Below are 17,795 nucleotides of genomic sequence, written 5' to 3' on the forward strand. Positions count from 1 at the left end.
CGTTCATATTATGCACTGAATAAGAGCTCTTTGACAAAAGGAACAAAAAAGGTCATTGCAATCATGCAGTTAAAATCTGTATCATGCACACCCACAAGAATTCAATTCAGGTTACATGGGCATTCTCAAGCAGTAATTATCAGATAGCACTAGCTATTTGATGAGCCTATAACTTTACACTACGTAACAATGAAAACAGACTTTTGTTAAGCTGTCATTAATTCTGTCATCTCAAGGCACAGGAGCAAGTTACAACGTCGTTATGATAGAGTCCTTGGGCTGGCTGGAGAGAACAAAGCATCCTTCCCCTTCTTCCTGAACACCACCTTCAGAGACTCTGCTCATCAGCCAAAATACTAAAATACTACTTGGATCAGTTGCTAGAAACCATTACTAAATGAGATCCTGAAACAGTTTCAATAGCTAGCAAACACCATGGGAATAAAAAGGTGCAACCACCAGCAGGGCTGATCCCAACAGCACCCTGTTGAAAAACAAACAACTAAGTGAATCCAGAAGAACTAGCCGCTGCATGAAGCTTAGTCTGTGTCCGTGCTTATCATGGACAGCAACATGATATAGCCCATGGCTGGGAGCCAGAGTCTGTAAAACACTACTACTGGATGTAAAATCCAGAAATTTGACATTAGTATAATAGGGAAAAATATCTATTTTAGGGAGAAACATATTCTATACATCTCATTTCTCCACCAGTTCTGATGAATACAGCTCAATACAGCCGCTGATAAAAGGGACTGCAAAATGTATTCATGTAAAGTTATGCAAATAAGTCTACACTGAATGTTACATAAAATTAAATATCAAGGCTTTTCCTATGCTAATTCAGTGCATAAGTCAGGAGCAGAAGAATCACCAATTTTAAGAAAAGGAATTAAATTTTCATTAATGTCCCTATACCTGAGGTAAAAAATACATACTGCATGCAACCGCTCTGCAGGCTCCTGTAGCTGAATACCCACATTATTACACTGTAGCATTTCTATGTAAACAGACAAGGTGAATGGCTTCTCCAGACAAGATGCTGCGTGCACTACCATGTAAAAATTAAGGCATGCTCCCAAGAAACACACAAAAGAATTCCATCTGTCTTAAGGAGGGACGTACTAAGAGTAAAACTAGTAATCACTGTACTTCATAAATGCAGTGTCTTACTGACTACAAAACAGTAACAGATACTATACTGAAAATCTAACCTTCTCTAAACTCATTTGTTTCTTTTAAATTACGTGTTCTTGGACCCATCTGTGAAAACTGGGAGGTTAATTATGATAGTACATTGCATAATTCTGCAGCTAAATGCTGAAGCAGTTCTACATAAATGCCATATGTTTGTCTTAGAAAAACTAAAAGGATTAATTAGGAGGCCAAGCCCAAGACTTTGGGAAGTAATACTCCGAACACAATTAGATCATTACACTGTGTACTATGTAAATTGAAGTTTTAATTACTAGGTAAAACACTAGTCATGGCAAAAAAATAATAATCAAAAATTCTAAATTGCGTGCACCAGACTTCTTTTTTACTGACATCATTGCTTATAAAAAGACACTATGCACAAGCCAGTCACAACAAAAGCCATTTAAACTTGTTACATGCTTTTGATGAAGGAACTACCTGTTAAGCATTTCAGTCCTGTTCTTCTTACCTACATTATCCTCACCTGTTTTAAAGTTACTCAATTACATCAGTAAAGAAAAAGCTCTAATAAAAAACTATAACTGGGAAGCACAGTAAGGAACCAGTTCAAAAAGTCAACTGAAGAGTATAAGGTCCTTCAAGAGCCCTAGTAGCCACTTCTCCATCTCTGAGTCTGGTCTAGTCTAGCCTTCCACTTTTAGCCCACTCCACTACAAAGCATCATCTCTTATAGCCTCCACTCTCCTGAAGAAAGTAAAGAGTTATTTTGGCCTGATCCACAGATCATCGATGGTAAAGAGAGTTTTTCCATCAAATTCAATACACTCTGGACCATATCTAGAACAGTAGTTACTTTACTCACCACATATTCAAACACAAGTGTCAAGGTCTCCTTGGTGTGAATGATGTCATGAAGCAGCACAATGTTAGCATGTTTCAATCCTTTCAAAAGAGAAGCTGAAAAGCAAAACATACATGTTATCTTAAAAAGGATCCAAATATTTTACATTGATTGGCTTTTTTTAGTGACTTGGATGATTTTTTTGACATCTGAGTTTCATAACCTGACAACCAATAGTTGTACTTTATCTTCCGTGTCCACGAGCTCCACACATTCAGTGTGTTCGAAGATCACGCCTTCCCATTCAGTACTACTTTCTCCACCTTGTTGGTCAAACTCTACCTCATTTTGATGCAAAAATGAGCTGCGGCTAGAGATGCTTTCCTTACGCAGCCTCTTCTAAGTGAATCACTCACTCACATCTGATCAACCAGACACCAAGTTCGCTTCTACACTCAAAGATAATTTTTTGTCTCAGATAAAACTGAAGCATGTCTTTTCAAAACATCACCTTTCCTACCCAACACAACAGAGCTGCTTTCTAAACAAAGTGCAACATCTGTTCTAAGAATAATCTTTTAAGCAATAATTCTCCTTTCTCTCAAACATCACACAGGTTTGACGGAATCATTTGTATTAGCTCATGAGAATAAATACATGGTATTTTCTCACCATATTTTTTTTTTAATGGCACTAGATCATGTTTTCAGACTACTGACAAAAAAAGACTATCTAGTGAACTTCCAGGTGATCTCCTTCACTAAATTTCTTTTACACCATAATACACATTTAATCTTCAGACCATATTACATATTTAATGTTCCAGAAGACATTGCATATTTTAGCAACATATGCTGACAAGCCATGTGTTGTTACCAATGTCATTTTGTCGTTGGTGCCTTGTCATCTCATGCATACATCTGAGCAGGACTATCAGTCACCACAGCAAAGTAAATAATAGATACAAAGATATGCAAATGAGTGGCATATTTCTGTACTGAATCACGTGGAACTTTCTTCTGCCACCCTTCTTCTTTTGTCAAACGCCAAATGTGTGTCTCACTCCACTACTGTGCAAAATGGAAGCTAGGGAGCTTCCGCTGCACTATTACCCCTTGCTGTCCTATTGAGGGTGCACCATCAGGCTGAGGTAACTCCAGGGGTCATCTGGCTTTGAATTAGGGTAAGTACATATCATCCTTCATACTGGTCTTTAAGAGATCGATCTGAGAAGCTGATCACTCTAGGAAGCAACAGAATAGCAACATGGCAGCTGGCTGAATCAGTGTTCCTCTACAAGCATCCTCAGCAGCAAAACTTTGGAGTTCACGCTAGGCAGAAGGTAGATAGCAAAGGGGCAGCTTTGCTCACAGCTTCAAAGCGAGTATATCACAGATATCCTGATGACAGGATTGCAAACCTGAGAGCAAGCTCCATCACCAGGAACGAGGCAACCCTTCAACCTGGCTGAAGAGGTGAGAAGAAATGTTTCAAAAGAGCTTGCTTTGGCCTGCACTCCACAAGTCATGCTATTCAGAGAGTCAGCACAGAGGAATCTTTCCTGTGCTCTGAATACATTGCCACTGAGCTGTAAATTAGCTATTGCAATTGCAATTATTCTTTTTAAACATTTGATCAGTGCATCTCTAGTAACTTTTAACATTCCACAAATTAAGTACAATCTTTTTTCTCAAAGGAAGAGCTGTGCACAATTCTCACAGGATCCTCATCTTAGAATTTGGAGAGTTTCTTGGAATAAAAGCTCAGAGAGATTTGGATATGTTCAGTTTTTTCAAAGGACAACAGGGAAAAATTGCTATTGAAAAAGGTATGGATACAAACAACAGATAATCAGAACAACTGTTCCGAAAGGTACCTTCTACCAGAAACGAGAACTTTTAACCTGGGGGAACCCCGAGAAGAGTTCACCTGCAGTAACTGAGCTTTTACCAGCTCTTCCCTCAAACCTCGTCAAATTACCATACATGCCAAGAAACTGGGAACATAAAAATTGCCTCCTAGCAAAGCCTGTGTCGAACTGTAATAGTATTTATGACCTCTGTCAGCTTTTGCTGTTCAGATCATCACCTGAGGCCTTTAATTCCTCTAGTTGGCCATTACTTTGTTGCTAAAAATCTGTATATGGGTCATTAAAGCTTAAACAGTACATTGAAAGCAGCTTACCCTGAGGTCTTTGTAAATACTGTCCTTCCTCTTCAGTCCCCTCCCCCACTCTTATTTATGCTCTCTACCATCCAGTTCTCCCCTTTTACAGCCTCAATATTCAACATCTGCCATATATTACAAGAACTACAAAACATCACCTGCAGGGTGAGATTTCTGTCTTCTCCATTAGTTCAAGTGAAATACAGTAAATAATACAGCATAGACAGCAAAATCATCTTAATTGCACTAATTTTACACCGTGGAAATAAGAAGCAATTCCACCATCAACTTATATTGTGAGAAACCAAGCATAACTGGTGAAAGTAAGAGAATTACCCTGTGTGCTCTTCTATCAGGACTCTTACCAGTAAGATTGCCTGTCTTTGTGAAAATACTGCTTTGTTGCTTAAAAAAAGGGGAAAAAAATGAAATAAAAAAAAAAGAAAAAAGTTGTCTGAAATAGGGAAGCTATTTCTTCCTCCACAGAGTACTTTAAAAACAAAATGAAATATGAACTGATGGTGCTCAGTGTGGTTTTTTCCAGAAACATCCCCTTTCAGAACAAATGACCAAGATACCTCCTCTTTTGGGCAGCTTTTTGCTCGAACGGGATAGAACTTTGGGTGAACTCCACTAATTCAAAGACAAAACCCAAAAATTCACATCCAAGAGACTGAAAAAGAGTCCAGGGAGTCAATCAGCATCAGCCTGAGACAAGCCTGACTTCACCTTTGAAGCTGCCAATGCAGCTGCTACTGGAGCTCAGCGAGAAGTCAGGTGCTGCTGTGCCTGGTGTTACTTCTAGAACAAAATAATTCTCCCAGAGAATGCCATCTCCATCCAGTGATTATCACCCACAGATTTCACACAGAGTTGTTTTCTTTTAAGATACAAAGACTAAAATATTGTTGAAAAAGCATTGCAACAACTCACAAAAGTGGGACCAACGTACTAGTACTCACAGTATCCTTAGCACATATTTTTAAAAACAAAATTATATAATGCTGCTTCAAAACTGCTGGCACTCTTTTTTTACCCTCAGTATTAAATGCAAGATAAACAGATGGCAGCACTTTTAATTCATTTCCCCAAAGAGTTTTGAGGAAGCATAGCAGCAAATAATGCTCAATGCTTTTTTAAAACACTTTGGACAAAATATTATGTGTTTGAATAGGCAGGTGCTTGTTCTGTCACCTACGTTTGCACATTCCCTTACAGCAAATTCTAGCAGTAAAAAAACAGGTCAGAGGAACTGGTGACATACTTCAATAATTAACGACATCCAAGATGATAATTTCTGTGACTTGTACATAAGTTCATGACCTGAGCCACTAAAAGTACCAACACTCAGCACTTCTCCATCAAGGGCTAATAACCATATTTGCATACTTAAAGGAAACACATTGTATTTGCTTGAATAACCATCACAGACTTCTCCTCCAACAAGGGGATGCTCTCATCTATTATGAGCGCCTGGCAAGCTGCCTTATTGCTTGTGTTGGTCAAGGAGCTTTTTGCTGCTCCCAGATGAGCTGAGTTCTAAAGTACGCTCACTCCACGAGCAAGCCAAGCCAGATGGACTGCAGCCAACTTTTACCCAAAACCTGAGTAGCATCAGTAAATCAGTGCTTTGCTCCCTGCAGGGTTTACAGCATCAGCTCAAGCCTGACACTCCATTAACAAAGGCTTGTGACTTTTAGATCAGCCTTGACTTACCTCTAGAAGACTTGGAGTGTTTTGAAAAAGGCTATTCCGGCATGCCCATAAAGTAACATTTCACAGCTGTATGTCAAAATCAACAAAAGTAACTATTACTGTCGACTCCCAGGCCACATGCAGGAAGAACTTTTCACTAGCAGCACTATCGAAGATGGTACTTTCGGACATGGCAAGGACATTAAGCTTGAACATTAATTATGGTCCTCGGATCATCCTACCACATTTAATTCAGTCTTGCAATTCCTGACTATCATCTTGTTCTGACTTTGTGAAAAATCACCGTTCTCCACTGTGGCCCTAGATAGAAGAATTACCCATGATTTCCAAATTGTCTGATATTTCAGTGACCTGGAAGCTTTTCTCAGCAGTAGCAGAAGAATTCAACTCATACTACTCATATTCACCGTAATGTAGAACTGCTGCTGATACTCTCTTGGATTTCCTACTATATGCAAAGGCTGTGATATTCCTGTCATTTTTCTAAAAAAAATATAGCTATGAAAATGCCTGCTTTGCTCAGTATATAGTAGTTGAGGTGTCCTCTGGGGCTACCATGTGCCAGTGCTCACCATTTCCCATCCTACTCCTCTCATACAGTGTTCACCCTTTCTCCCTGTCACTCTAGGAGGACATCTCTCATTGGGAGAGTTTTACTGTTGAAGACAGCACATCATGGCAGTTTGCACTCACCTACTATTGTTAATGGAACTGTGCATCTTTGCTGCCCTGTTTAATTTCGGAGACACCAAAGCACCCACGTTCTAGTCAGTAACACAATTTGTGAAACCAAGTAGTTTGTTGTGCTTCAGAGCCAAACAATGTATCTGTAAAATTCTGTGGCTTGTCACACTCTGCAGACACAACGGTGCTCTCTGACAGAGTGCCAACTTCCTTGCATAAACAGTTGGGTTCAGTCTCTGAGCTCTCATGGAAAGGCATCTTTAGTGAGAAAACATTCATGGTTTTTTTTCTCTCATCATGTCTTCTGAACAAACATACTCAAATGTGTCTTACTGCCTGCACATACTATGGAAGTTCTGCTTCCCTTCCCAGTAACTTACGTTTCCATCTACACATCTTTTATAGCAATTTTTAAAATTTCGCCTTGGAGCACAGTGTCCCTTATGCTTTTCATTCACTTCCCACACAGCACGACTTTCTGTGTGCAAAATGTTACTTACAATTCTAGCACAGAGACAGAAATTCAGCATTCTGTTGGTTTTGTAGTAATAAATTTGCAGAAATTTCCTCCTCAGAAATGCAGTCTCCAAATCTACACTTGCTATTTTCCAGTTCACCCATCTGAAATAATTTACAAGCAAATAACTTTGCTTTCCTACAACCCTAATACGACAAAATTAAATTCAGGGAAAACTATACATCCTAGGTAAGACTACACTGACCACAGACTTCCCATCTTCTCACCACAGGATATATTCTGCAGAATGATCATTATTTGTAATCCCAAGTAATTTATTTTAGAGCTGCACACCTATAAATGCACAGAATTGGTCAGCTTCCACTCTGATCTTAGTGGACACAATGCAATAAAGATATATAGGTCACTGTTCAGCTTTGAAAAATTTCTAGGAGGAAGTTTCTTAACAAATTTCAAAAGAATCTGTGAGCTACAGGAAGAACAGAAAAAGCATCAAATCGTTCCAATGGGCTATTACTTAGGCTTAGCTGAATTATCTTCTTTACAGCCAATTCCAACCTCATGACAGTCTCTTCTAGATTTAACAAATGGTCCTTATTCTACTTTTCATTAAGTCAAAAAAAAAAAAAAAAAAGACAGTCTGGCATTAAGGAAGCGCACAGTACCTCACATCCTTGCAAGAAAGGATTTGCTAGCCCCTCAACTGTAGGCTGCTTTGCTGGAGGGACTACATGGATCACATTAGCTGCATCTACCTCCTCAGGCTGAAATTCAGGCTGACACGAGTGTGTTGAACTTTAACCAAGTACTTCTTTTATTTGTGAAATTTCTACTCGCTGCTCCTACTTGAAAGCGTAGTATGTTATTAAAGAAGAAATACAGAAAAAGAGTGTGTGTAACCTTCAGAGGTTCTTCTTGCTACAGCTACAGTCCCCTAAGCAAAAGGCAAGTCACAAACCTGCTGAAACCTCTTTGCTTATTGAACTGGAACAAAGCATTGGAAGGACTGATCAAATAAGCTCCGAAAAGCACTACAATATATTATTCTAACAGATATACAGAAGATTGCTGCCATACGAAATGAATGTCTCTTTCATTATGTTCTAGATATAAATTTATGCATTGTGTATTGTTCCCAATGCTCTTCAGACACAAGTACAGATGGAGGTTAAAAATAATGAGACATCATCCTATTAAAGCCAGACTTTCATGGAAAAAGACTGTAATATGCTATTCCTATCTCGTAGCAGCCAGTTGTATCTTGCCTTCACTGTCCTTTTCCGTATTCAAGAGGAGGAAACTGTGTAAACCAAAAATATGTCAGCGTGTACAGAAAACAACTCTACAATGCAGGTAGCATGTGAAAGCAGGAGTCTATTACTTCTTTATGCACGCATAGCATGACTGGGCCTAGTAGCACAATCTACTAATAAAACTGTCACTGGTTGTTATTAGTCTTGTTATCTTGCTGAATTTCAGACACAGTTTTCATATAAATATCTACCTACCTTAGGATGACTTCTCTGGAAGTTTTCAGTCTAAACAGTTCCTCCCATCTCCCAAAAAACAGGCTCTAGTAACAACTTCCGTAACCCACTGAGTAACTTTCCCCTTGAAAAAAAAAACAATCTCTAAACTCCATGTTTTGGAGTAGAGACTCAAAATCTGGCAATGCAGAGACCTTTAAAATAGGAATACACATTTTGCCATCTCCATGAAAATCCTCTAAATTTGGTCAAGTTTTTTGAAATCGCCTCTTTGGGTCAGACTGGCTATCAGCAGTGTGAAAGGAAGGAGGAATACAGAAAAGGGGAGATGGCACGAGGGGCTGTGATTCACAGCGGAAGCTAGGACAGCTGGGTAAGGAGAAAGAAAAGCCAGAGGACAACCAAACAGCCTTCGCAGGCGGAAAAACACGGGAAGTGGAAAGTAAGAGCATGTAGACAAGACAGAAAAGGGACAGAACGCAGAGTACGGGGTGGGCAAGCACTCACGCTTAGAGGGAAGCAGACAAGAGCCTACAGACACTAGCACATATTCTCCACTGACGCCCGTATCAGAACCCAAGATTCCCACAGATTACCAACCCACTGCTTTCAGCAGGAATCAATGAAAATGCCTGGCAGTTTTCCTCATTCTCCTCCAATTTCAGTCTACAGACAGAAGCAACCTATGACAGCTACCAGCTAGCATTTCAGTTTAAGCAGGACGCGTTCATATGAGAGCTTGCAAACATGATGAAACGTTGGAGTACAGATGCAACACCAGAAAATGGAATATGGATTTCCACTTGCTTTTTCAAACACTTAGAAAATTACATAAACAAAAATCCTAATTAAAATAAAGAATGCCATGCCAAGCGCTCAAAGTAAAGACGGACTACAGTTATAGGGGCTTCTGCAACGCTAACTCAGCTTCTCCAAGATACACATTCCTGAAGTCACTACCATGAGATAAGCCAGGGTATGAGCTTTCAGCGCACAGCTGCTTCATATCTGTTTTGCATTTATCTCACACTTTGACAACCTGTAAGTTCACAGCCTAACTTATCCTGCAGTGACCAACTTGTGTGCTTGTATCCATTAACTGTTCCCAGCTCTTTCATTTTTTTCACAGATGGAAGAAGTGGTTGCTTAAATTTTATTATTATACAGGCCCAGGTATGAACTTGATCCAGCTTTATTGTTCAGCTTCAGTGGAAGGACCTTGCCCATCCATCAGAGAAGCTGCAAAGTCCACCAGGATCAAGTCAGAAGAAAATCAACCTGATCTTTACCCTTACCTCTACCATTGGCTGAGCATCACATTGAGTCACTCAAGCTGATATCATCACCATGTTCCTCATTTTCTGGACATTTCAACTTCTGATCTTCATTCACGCTTATGAGAACCGCAGAGTGCACACAATTACTACAGAACCCCAAGCGACACTGTACACTGATATTACCCGATGCTATGCAAGTACTTTGAAAGTCATCTCAAAATCATCATTTAAAAGGACTCTCAGCAAGTGGGATGCTGAGAAGATGAACAAATATTTAAGTAGTCAGTGACGAGTGTTCTAGAAAATCTCAAAACCATCTGTGTTTTAATAACGCACAGTAGGTGCATATAGCTAGAGCTACCCATCAAGAACACAGAATTAAATTAATCGTTCATCATCCGACACAGGCAGAGATCACACAGCGGGAGCGAACATGGTGCTGTTGTGTAATTAAGGAATGAACAGTACAAGTAGAGGGACCAAATTAAGTTTTCACAGGTAAACTTAATTCTGGCAACTTCTGAATGATTGACTTTGCAACCATAATAAAGATCCTCTGCTGTAAATGGTATACCTGCAATATTAGTATTACACCATCTAAACGATGGACTAAATAACTGAGTACCAGTACTGAAACTCGTGCCCTGCTGAAGTCAGTGTGAGTTTTGTTACGCACTTTTCCTAATGCATCAATATGGCAAGAAATCACTTAACCATATGCACCTGCAATGAATAATTTTTTGGTACATAGAAGACAGAAAGGCATCCTAGGAAAGAATTTACTTGCATTAACATGAAACCCAGCATACTTTAACCACTACTTACAAATGAGGAATCCTACAGAAAAGCTGTTTTTAAAAAAAATTACTTTTGCTGTATTTCTCAGTGGGCCATTTCCTTCAGCAAAAACGCTGCACGAAAAACAGACAGGTTTGTCAGCACACACTTTAGGCAGCAGGAAAAAAAAGGCCTGTGGCATATGTCTTGCTATTTTTCAAAGAGGGAGTGAGACAGGAGTGTTTAAAGGATCATGTCAATTTTCTTCTTCTGGGTGGGTGAGGCTCAACATGCCTCTTCGCCCACAGCTGGAAAATAGCACTGGAATGAACATGGCATCGCTTTGTCTCTTGTGGAATGATTTAGAGGTTAAAGAAAGGCAGTCTCAGTAGAGAGCTAGCAAATATTTATTTTTACAAATATTTTAGCAAACAAAATCAATCACAGTGAAAATAAGGCATACCGTTCTGTAACTGAAAAGACAACGACGTGGAGTGAGTATGGGAAAAGAACAAGGATTTCATAATAAAGTGAAGGAAATCCAGTCATAGCGTAACTCACACTAAAAAGCAACTCAAAATAAGGAACTACTAGACTTTTAAGCATAATTAGAATATGAATAATATCTAGAACCTTTAAAAAACATTTTGAGGACAGGAAATAACCTTAATTCTGGCTAGATCTCTTTGATGCCTATTACAAGATTTGTATTAAATTTTTCTTTCCCACCCAAAAACATGCTAAGCACGCAAACTACAAAATGGCAACATTCCCTCAAGTAACTTGTAAACTAATTTCCAACATGAAAAAAAAAAAGCCATAAAGGGATGAAGCAAGCTGGCAGACACTACAGCAGCAAAACCCAGTGATAATTCAAGTGAAGGTTAAATTTTTTTCCAGACTAAATCAGGTGAAACAGATTGTGTCAGAAACTGCTAGTAATGCTGTACCACCAACAGCAAAGCCCTTTGGTGCCAACACTGCTGGTCATCCACTTTGTAATCACATCATCTGAAAATATGGTTTAAGCGTTCTTTTCACATGTAAAGGCCCTATCAGCTCACAAGGAACAGATAATGCTGTCCTCCTTCTGCCTTTGCCCTGTGGTCTCTGGGTATTGTCTTGGTTCTCACCCTGTCATTTAATTGTCTTTTACTCTTGCAGCTCATAGCACCCATCAACAATGTTAATTGAATTTAAGGGGAAACAGAAAACTCAGACCCTCAGGATTTTTGCTTTATTCAGCCTTGAATGTAATTGAATCTAAATCAGGATGACTGCAAACTTTATAAATTTACATTTAAATGACAGTGAAGATCTGTATTACCATGTCACTGTCTAGAGGAGCATGTGCTTATTTAAATCTTGTGGACATTGTTCAACTTTGAAATTTGCATTTTAAAGGACAAAAATTTTCCTTTAAGCAAAAGATGGTAAGCCCTGTATGTTTCTTTAAAAAGCAGCTGGCCCTCAGAGAGAGCAGGAGAGGTGCCAGAACAGAAAAGATGGGCTGAAGGAATGTCTCAGCTTCACAGAGTTGACAGCCACAGCTGATAGTGACAGGGTGATGCGAAAGTTAAGTGATGCTTAGAAGAGACCTAGTTGAGGTAAGCTAGTCATTTCTATCCTCCTAGTTTTGCTAAAAACATCCCCATAATTTTCAATTACAGATTCACAATTACCTGTGTAGATGCATGACACCAACCAAACCATGGATCTAAATCCATATTGGAAGGCATTCTGAGCAACAACATAATTAAAACACACCCAAGAAATGTGAGAAAATACATTAAAGGGATCTGCCAGCATAACCCATTAACACCACAGGTGGTAAGAATTTTTTTTTTTTTTAAAAGGCCAACTCAACAGCCAACAGCTTGTCTGTCTACTACATACAGATATAAAACATCACTTCCCAGCCCCCTTGAAAATATACTCAGTTCTTCCATCCTGTTGTGTCATGCATCAATTATAATTATGGCAATTTACTGTTTGCTTTTCCAGATAAAATTCTTTTTCTGGAATCATAGTAATTAACAATGACAGTAGCAAAATTGATAGCACTGCCTCTTAAAGTACCAGTTCCTGTAAGACGATACTATTGCCTTGCCAAACTTTAAACGAATGTCCTCATCTTTTACAGTTTGTGTCTAACAGTGTTTGTTCCAGTCAAAACAGGTCAGCCTTTTCCAAGAGAGGACTAGAGAACAAATATGCTCTTTAATGTTGGTGACCTTTTCTTCAAACAGTTCTCAGATCTCATGTATTGAAAGGCAGCCTTCAAAAGTTACACTTCAGGTCAAGGACATGCTTTTTCTCATTTCTCTGAAAATCTGTCCAATTTGTCAAAGTTTACGTCTAGTCAGTGGAAAATTGTACTTTAAAGCTGCACTTTAGCAGCTAAAATCTTCCAGAGAATCCATCCTCCCTGAGCACGCTTAAACATTCAGATATTTGGCAGAAGCAGAAGAAGTTCAAGCCAAGAAGTCTAGAAACCAACATCAGTTATAGATGGGACAGTGTCAGTGGCAAAACTCTTCTGACAGTTTCCCCAAAATCACAATCCCAAATCTGTTCTTGGCTGAACACATCTCCAAGTCCCTTGTTCCATTTCTGCTCCCCCCTCTCTTCAACCCTGCTAATGACAAAAAGGATGGGAAATGCTAGCCCTGTCCAAGTAGACTCCCCATCACCATCCCACAGGCTCCTGGCTGAGGCCAGTTAAAGTCACCAGTCCTTCCCATCTTCCTGTTACTGTTTTCTACACCTTGCACTGCTTTGAATGGCCTCTGTAATTTGCATTCTTCCAGACCCACTGTTGTAGTTGTAATCCTCTTCCTGAGATCCTCACACCAACATCTATTCTTAACCGCCATTTCTCCTAGTTCTCCTCTGTACCACTGCCCAGGCATGGACATTGCCAACCATTTCAGTGGGGCAGTCGTCTTCTAGGCTGCCAGAACACAGTAGAAAGGGGAGCAAGAAGGCTACGGGGAAAACAGGAGGGAAAAAGGGACAAAAATGCATGGATAATGCATGCAGAGTTTTTAACTCTGTCAACATCAGAAAAAACCCCACAACTAAATACAAAGGGAGGGGGGGAGGTTTGGCACTTTTGCAATGAAAATTGCCACATAAAAAGCCAGTTTCACAAGGGGATTTGAATGCCATTCACAAGCTCAGGAAAGCCAACAAACTAAAAATCCAGAGCTTAAATCTTGGCTCATCATCCCACATAGTACATAAGCCCTGAGATAAAGACAATTCTTTAGTGGGTCTCTTTAAGTCTGTCTTGTTTATTATTATAGCTGAACGCAAAAGTGACTTGCTAACCAAAAACGAGGCATGAAGGTTTTTGTCCCTGAGGAGAAACGGAACAGAAAACAAGTAGGGCACCGTAGCAAGCAGCAGGATCTAGAAGAACTACAACATGCCCAGACCACTGTATTTCTCTATAACTTCCATTTTCAATTCGAAAGACTAAAGCAAATAAAATGCTAACAGGTTGTGTGGCTGAATCAATGAGTGTAGCAGCAACTCCAACTGATGAGCTCCTTTGTATTTGCAAAAACCAAGTGAGGAGAAAAATCAAATTTTAGTTGTTAATTTGATTTGACCAAGCACAGATTGCACTAGACCACTGGGTGTATCAGTATGTTGCCAATACGGGACCCGAACATCACAAAGCTACTGGATATAATCTCCTTATAAATGTATCAGTATCGCGTGGTCAAAGACGAGACTATCATCTCACCAACTGAACCCAAACAAACCTGGCCAACACAGACACAAGACTCCTCAGTACTGTGCAACTGCACAGAAGTTTAATTTCAGTGTAAGCAAGAATGTTATGCACATAAGACCAAGGTTCAGGAATATAACAAAACCATCGCTGCTTTGAAGCAGTTTCTGAACCTCTGAAAGTCTTTGGAACGCATGTTGCTCTAAATAAGCATTTTCCAAGCAACTCTTGAAGCAAGTTCATCTGCAACAGTATTTTGAGATACTGCAAAAGGTCAAACACATTTTTAGTTTCTACAACTAAAGTGAGAACATCTTAATATGCAGGAAAACACAGCTCAAGCATTATGAAGTCCTTGGAGCTCTTCACTAGTGATTTGCTGCTCATCATCACCTCATCCCAAGTAAATCAAAGAATGACTTCAACAAAGCCACCAAATTTTGTGGGCCCAGTTTTCGTGCCAAGGGAACACAGTCTGACCTGAAAAAGGTCACAGGAATTAGGACAGAAGCAAGTACCCATAGACGCTAATGAGTTTCTTTCCTCCATCAGCATGGCTAGTTAGTGTGCATGCTACATCAGACACTTTGCAACACTAAACTGCACCTCTGAAGGAACTTATTAAATGAGGAATACTAAATCCCTGTTCCAACACATGCCAGAAAGCTTTGGCTAAAAATCAAGAACTGATTACATCCAAAAGTCTAAGAGCACATTCCAGTTCAGATATGCATATTAAAATAGTGGCAGCCAAAGTGCTAACACTCACAAGGCTAAACATCCTCCTTAAATTCCCACCTCGGTTCAATATTTCAAATAGCATCAGCCCTATGCAAGCAAAACAGAAATGTTCCCAAACAGAAAAAGGAAAGATCAGTTCATGAAACAGGCACAGGAACACTACTCATTTATTTCTAATTAGGGCTCAGCATCTCAGTGATGACAGATCACAGACTTCAACAAGCCCATCAAAATGCCTCTCCCCCAGCTGGTTAGGATGCTTGCATATGACAATCTGATAACATTTGAAACAAACAGACAAGATCTCCACAGATAAACAAACCTGGTCTGAGGCAGTAAAACACATTCCTCTCCCAAAGTTCTCTGTGACCACGATAAGCTATACGTAAAATATTAAGAACCATTTATTCAAGAAGAAACTATGGTTGGGTATCCATATCTTGAAGGTATCTTTAACCTTAACTATACAATGAGTGCTACACATCATAGGAACTGCGGTGGCGTTACTGGCACGAAGGAGTGTATAGTTATCTGCAGGTATTTTTCCAACATTTTGTTGGGCTTTAACAAGTGCTGTTAATAAAACCTAGTCCTTTTGTACAGTTTGGCTTTCATTTCACTTGAGGAACTTTTATAAACTTGTTTACATAATTCTCAAAGATGTAGATTTATAATTCTGTCAATGATTTTACAAGGTTAATGGCCTCTGTAATTAAAACAAATGAATGAGAAACTGACCTACTTCAAATTTATGCACTTCAGTCAACCATAAAAACAGTAAACTTTGCAAAGAACTTGGATGTATGAGCCAGAGTAAAACCCACCTTTTGCTGACAGCTCCAAAGCAACGTACAGAAAGGGACATACTCCTCTTAATGATGTGCTTAGACTCTGAAGTATTTTGAAACCTCAAATCCTAAGAAGAGAGATTAATGCAATTTCTATTCTAGTTTCAAGACCTAGATGCATCTGAGAAATACTTTTACTCCAGAAGTATAATTTAAAGTAAACAAACAAACACCAGAATAAAAGCTCATATTGTGATACTGAAGGCTCAAAAACACAGATTTGCTTTTCAGGAGCATATCTATTATCCAAGATGGTTTTAATTTAATTTAAACCTCACTTTCTTTTATTTTTTATTTAAACCTCAAGCTTTTAATTAGTATATTTTTAAATAAATTAATTTCATTAGAACTAAATAGCACTGATAGTGAAAGCTCCAAGTCCCTTACTCAAAAAAAAATATTCACTCCATCTAAAAGGAAGTCAATTAAGACTTGAAAATGTCACAAAATTTGTTTAAAAATTCCTACCATGCCTTGATAATTTTTTTATTGAATTAGTTGACATACATTAGCAAGTAAAAGGCTAGATTACATCATACTCTTTTTTAAGGTCAAATAATCTGAAGTTGCAATAATTGTAACCCAAATTTCTTCATGCAATCAAAACTTCCGTCATCCAAACTTCACTAAAGAACTTGATTTAACAGTAATAACACATCAGAAGTTCATTCTAGAAAAAAAGAAAGGCATAAAATCCCCTGATACTTAAGGGGTTTTTTGAGGTCCAGAGATTTCCTATTGCCTGAGAGAGGTTAGAAGTTGCTTCATGCTCTTGAACTCTGATCAGGAGTTATTCACGTGCAAAGAAACAAATTCTTTGAATGTGACATTCTACCTTCTTGTCCACAGCCATAAAAATGGATGAAAAACATGAATGCATGGGCTGATGGCAAGATGGGAAGGTATTAATGCAATTCATAAGCCTCTTGGACTACTGGCAGAAATCCGACAGAAAGGTGTTAAGAAAGTCTTGAACCCATTATCCACAGATATATACTCTTATAGGTTATTTAGTTTGACCTCCTCAATAGAAGGAGCAATTTTCAAGCTCATAAATTTTTACTGAGCGTATTTTTAGAAAGACATCCATCCTCTCGCAACAACCCAGCCGTAAAAGTGCCCCCAACCCTCATCCACATTTGGAAGAGTGGGAAGTCCATCTAATCCTTACACTGATAACTTAAGCAAAGCCTGTTTAATCAGGCTTTGAATGGAGACTATACATTGCTCCAAAACCTTTTTTTTTGCCTCTATATAGATTTGTACTTATTTGTGCAAGCAAGGCTGACAGACAGCAGCATACAGACACACATCAATACTGATCACTTGAATTTTTTTTGTGAGCTGCAGCTACAATCCTTAGCTTCTCCACTGGTATGCAAAATAAAGCATTTTTGGTTATGCAAATAGTCCTCTGCTTTGTCAATAGGGCCTCAAGTGATTCAAATGTTAATCCTGTTCGAAATCTTGATGCAAAGCCAGTATTTCAACCATGTCAGCTTTATAACCAAGACTTCCTGAGAAACACGTAATTGGAAATTGAAAAATAATCTTTTTAGGACCACAAATACATTGAGATAAAGTAACCTGGAAAAGTGTGAAAGTTCTTTACAGCTTTCTGTCAATAGGCCTGCGACCTGCTGGGCTTTGGTTTGAGTTAGATGCCCCTTCAGGAACCGGCAGCTTCCTACCAGCAGCAATGTAGGCACTGCTACGCTGAAAAAAACAGAAATGAAACAAAAGCAAATTTTTATCTTGTCCTGAGATTAATGTGCTAAAAGTTTGGGGTTTGTTTCTTCTCGTTTTCTTAATAAAACCCTCACACAATCCAGTGAATGTCTGTATGAAAATGTTCTCGCCAGTATTAAACACATTTTTCG

The 17,795-nt window shown here is 39.0% G+C and overlaps 1 protein-coding gene across 2 annotated transcripts in view; it reads right to left on the minus strand.

Moving 5' to 3' along the window:
- The window catches only part of CDK14 (cyclin dependent kinase 14), a 319,176-nt gene that overhangs the window by 184,982 nt on the left and 116,399 nt on the right, over positions 1–17,795 (minus strand). For both annotated transcript variants that reach the window (XM_050890973.1, XM_050890975.1), the window contains one exon: positions 2,021–2,115. In XM_050890973.1, coding sequence (XP_050746930.1) covers positions 2,021–2,115 — 95 coding nt within the window. The remainder of the gene's footprint in view (positions 1–2,020; positions 2,116–17,795) is intronic.

This window comes from Gymnogyps californianus, chromosome 2 (assembly GCF_018139145.2).
Source record: "Gymnogyps californianus isolate 813 chromosome 2, ASM1813914v2, whole genome shotgun sequence".
Lineage (NCBI taxonomy): Eukaryota > Metazoa > Chordata > Aves > Accipitriformes > Cathartidae > Gymnogyps > Gymnogyps californianus.